This window comes from Nicotiana tomentosiformis, chromosome 10, assembly GCF_000390325.3.
Source record: "Nicotiana tomentosiformis chromosome 10, ASM39032v3, whole genome shotgun sequence".
Taxonomy (NCBI): Eukaryota; Viridiplantae; Streptophyta; class Magnoliopsida; order Solanales; family Solanaceae; genus Nicotiana; species Nicotiana tomentosiformis.
In genome coordinates, this window is record NC_090821.1 from 13,448,032 (window position 1) to 13,451,896 (window position 3,865).

Consider the following 3,865-nt stretch of genomic DNA (forward strand, 5'->3'; position numbering starts at 1 on the left):
CTGAAATCCACAGTAGTTGTACCACACAAAAGAAAGGAACCTCCATATGAAGAAGTTCAAAAAGACAAGATTCTTGCTCAAACTCATCAGGCTTCTAACAAGCAGCCATCTCAAAATGAAAGCAGTAGCAGTCGTGGAGATGTTGTTTGGGGAAATTGAGACCACATTCGGATAAGCTAAGAGACACTAATTTGCATGTGGTAGAGATTACTTCACTAACCGTTTACCTTTTCTATGTAGCCAAACAATGTCGACATCTCGATACTGTCACACCAAAGCAAACCACAAGGTAGTAGTGAATCTATGGCGGAGCCAAACTCAAGGAAATTACTTCTGACATCTATGTCTGAGCTAGAGGTGACTTACAATCCTTATAGTGGAGTTAAAACAAAATTGGGGTCTAATTTTCACAAACGACCACCACCAACAATGTCTATCTTTGACGAAAGAAAGGTTAATTGTCTTGACACTTCACAATAATTTCATCTTGGATGCTTGGGCTAAATTTCATGCTAACCTCCAATCTTACTGCTGACCATGCTCCTTTTATTGCGTATGAGGTCCAAGTGATTCTCGAAGAGATGGATGGAAAAGGGTGTAGATATTTCCCCTTTGAAGAACCTATTGAAATTATTTTTTGAGCTTGCCACTTTGTATGATCAGGCATGGACGACTCTTTCCGATAAGGTCGTGGAAGTTAAATAAAGTCATTTTTAAAAAAACCAAGGAAAATATTGATCTTGTCTTGACTGAGAAACAAGAGAAGGTCGAGGAACTATATTTCACCAGTCAATCTCTCAAAGAGGCCAAGGGGAAGGTGAAGCAGTTATGAGCTCTCCGAGATGCTGCCAAGAAAAGAGGTTGAAGAGATTGAATCTAGAGTCTCGTCTACTGAAGAGGAGTATTGTAGATGTTTTAATGCTTCCTTGGTGACTGCTGTTGATTTGGCCGACATGGAGAAGAAGAAGAAACACTTAGAGGCTACCCTTCAAGACTTGGTCAATTACAAGTTGTGCTTAGATTAGCCTATATAGAGTATTTTATGTGCCTCTCTTTTTCATGCATTAACTAGCGGCTATTCTTAGAAATGAAAACTCTATCTGTTTTACTTTATATCACACGTTTTCATTGATGTCTCTTTTTTTTCTTTGAGGTTCAATATCAATAGTTTTTTTTACTTAGAATGATGTATTGACGTCCACATAATAGAAATTGACTTTTTTTAAACATCGTTGCAGTTTATGTCTCGAAGTTCTTTGTATTTGAAGATACATCCTCCTTTTTCTTTGAGGATAATATTGTTCATCACCTTTGCACCTTTTGTGATAGGAATATATATATATATATATATATATATATAGATATCAATGTGAGAATATAAAAAATATGAGCCATTTGATTTCTCAAAATCAAACTGTAAAATCTATGACATATCCAAAATTCATAATCAGACACCTTCGGAATCGCCCCAGATAATATTTTGAAACCAACTTTAGATTCCATCACATTGAAAATTTTAGATTTGCACAGTCTCACCAAAAAAATCATATCTTGGAGTAAAAACGTCAAAATCAGGAACCGTTTGATTTCATAAAAAATAGGCGTTCAAATCTAAAACATATCCAAAATTTAAAACTTAATGCTTTAAGGATAGTTTCAGATAATATTTCTAAATCAACATTAAATTCTAGCATGCTGCGATTTTAGATTTGCGTGCCTTCACCAAAACTTTTGTATCTTGATATAGGAACGTCAAAATCATGAACTTTTTGATTTTTCGAAAACTAAACTTCAAAATATAAAACATATCCAAAATATAAAATTTAATGCCTTAAGGATAGTTTTAGATAATATTTCAAAGTCAACATTAGATTCTGATATACCGACGGTTCCAAATTAGCACGACTTTGCCAAAACTTTTATGTCTTGGTATGGAAGCCTCGTGATCAAAAGATGATTTGAATTCTAGAAATAGGAATTCATGAGCTTTATTCTCACCAAATATCTTGGGTTCAAGTCTTACTGAATTTGAAACACCGTACCATGTAATCTTTCTTCTTATACTTAAGTTCCCTTTTTTTTTATGCCTCTCCTCCTTTCCCCTTTTTAGGGCGGAGAGCAGATTTGAAAGGCCAACAAACTTGAAGGTTTGGAGAATGTGAAAATATAGTGAATTTTCGGACTTCAATACAAACACATGGCAGCCTCCTAAAAGACTATAGTCTTCCCATTGACGTACCAAAATACCATGGAGGCTTGCCCTTTTTAAATCATATGGGATCCAAAGATCAACAGAAGAATCGCCTGATTGAATGGATTAAATTTTATCATACTTCATTCGAACAACGATTGGGGCAATATGTATCTTTTGAACTTATGCGACTGAACATAGAATGAAACTCTAAGCTGCCTATGTACCTCGGTGAAGCGAATCAAGACATATCGTAGTTCAAAATGGGTGAGTTTTGTTTATGTCCTAACGTTTGCCTAGGCCGCCTCTTTTGAGGTTTTCAACCTAGCGGACTTTTTTCGGGCCGTACACAGTTTATACTCTTGCAGGCCAGGAGTAACACGTAGTTATTGCTCTTGCATTAAGGAGCGTTACAACTTTAAGGATAATATTTCTTTAAAAACGTTCCATTGAAAGGGTCGATTTTCATGCCATCTGCATCAACTAGCTTGTAGGCTCCACTTGAAAAATCTTCTTGCACGACATAGGGACCATCCCATTTTGAAGTGAACTTCTCTACAGGTTTATGGGATGTAATAATTAGTCTTCGTATGGCAAGGACTTGATCTCCTACTTGAAAGGATCTTGGGAGAACTCTTTTATTGAAGGCGCGAGACAATCGAGCTTGATAACATTAAAGACTATGTTGAGCTTCCAACCTCTTCTCATCAAGAGCCTCCAACTTTGCTAGTCGAAGTCGAGTATTTTCTTCATCAGTGATCCCTTCTTGAATAGCTAATCGTAATGAAGGTATTTGACGCTCAAGTGGAAAAATGGCGTCAACTTCATAGACAAGTGAGTAAGGGGTCACTTGTGTTGGTGTGCGGTGAGTTGTCCTATATGCCTACAGATCTTCTTCATACGGTCATGCCAATCTCGTTTGGATTTGGAGACGATATTCTTTAGCAAGTTGCATAGAGTCTTGTTGAATGCCTCAGCTAGACCATTGGCGGCAACATTGTACATAGAAGAGTTATGTTGCTTGAATACAAAGAGATCACAAATCTTGTTCATCAACTTGTTATCGAATGGCTTACCATTATCCGTTATTATGTAACAGGAATGCCAAAGCGATAGATGATATTTACTCGGATGAAGTTTGCAATATTCTCCTTCTTTACTTCCTTGAGGGCAATGGCTTTCGCCCATTTTGAGAAGTAATCGATTGCAGCCAAGATATACAAATGTCCGCCTGAATATTTTGGTAGCTGTGCAACAACATCCAATCCCCAAGCGTTAAATATCGATGATGCAAAGGTCGGATGTAGCACTTCAGGAGGCTGATGAATAAAATTTTCATGGGACTGGCAAGCCTTGCATCTTCGAGCATAGTCCAAGTAATCTTTTAACATTGTCGGCAAATAATATCCCATCCTTTTTATATGGAAGTGGAGCTTTGGTTAGATTGATATGATCCACGTAACCCATAATGTGCTTCTTGCAAAGGTTGGAGTGCTTCATCTTCCCCTAATCATCGCAAGAGTACTCCCTCGAATGATCTTCTGTATAGAGTATCTTTGTAGTAAAGGAATCTAGGCGCACGACGACGAATTTTAGTCCTTCTCCTCGGATTTACTGTAAGTATCCCATTGCGCAAGTAATCGATAATGGGTTGTTTCCATTCTTCCTTATCAG

The 3,865-nt window shown here is 37.3% G+C and overlaps 1 protein-coding gene across 1 annotated transcript; it reads right to left on the minus strand.

Annotated features, from left to right (window-relative positions):
- Positions 1-2,864: 2,864 nt before the first annotated feature.
- LOC138899780 (uncharacterized) lies at positions 2,865-3,603 on the minus strand. The gene is made up of 3 exons (XM_070186471.1): positions 3,319-3,603; positions 3,079-3,211; positions 2,865-2,965 (listed from the first exon to the last, which is right to left on the minus strand). Exons 1-3 carry the CDS (start codon positions 3,601-3,603, stop codon positions 2,865-2,867), a joined length of 519 nt encoding a protein of 172 aa, XP_070042572.1.
- Between the last annotated feature and the right edge of the window lie 262 nt (positions 3,604-3,865).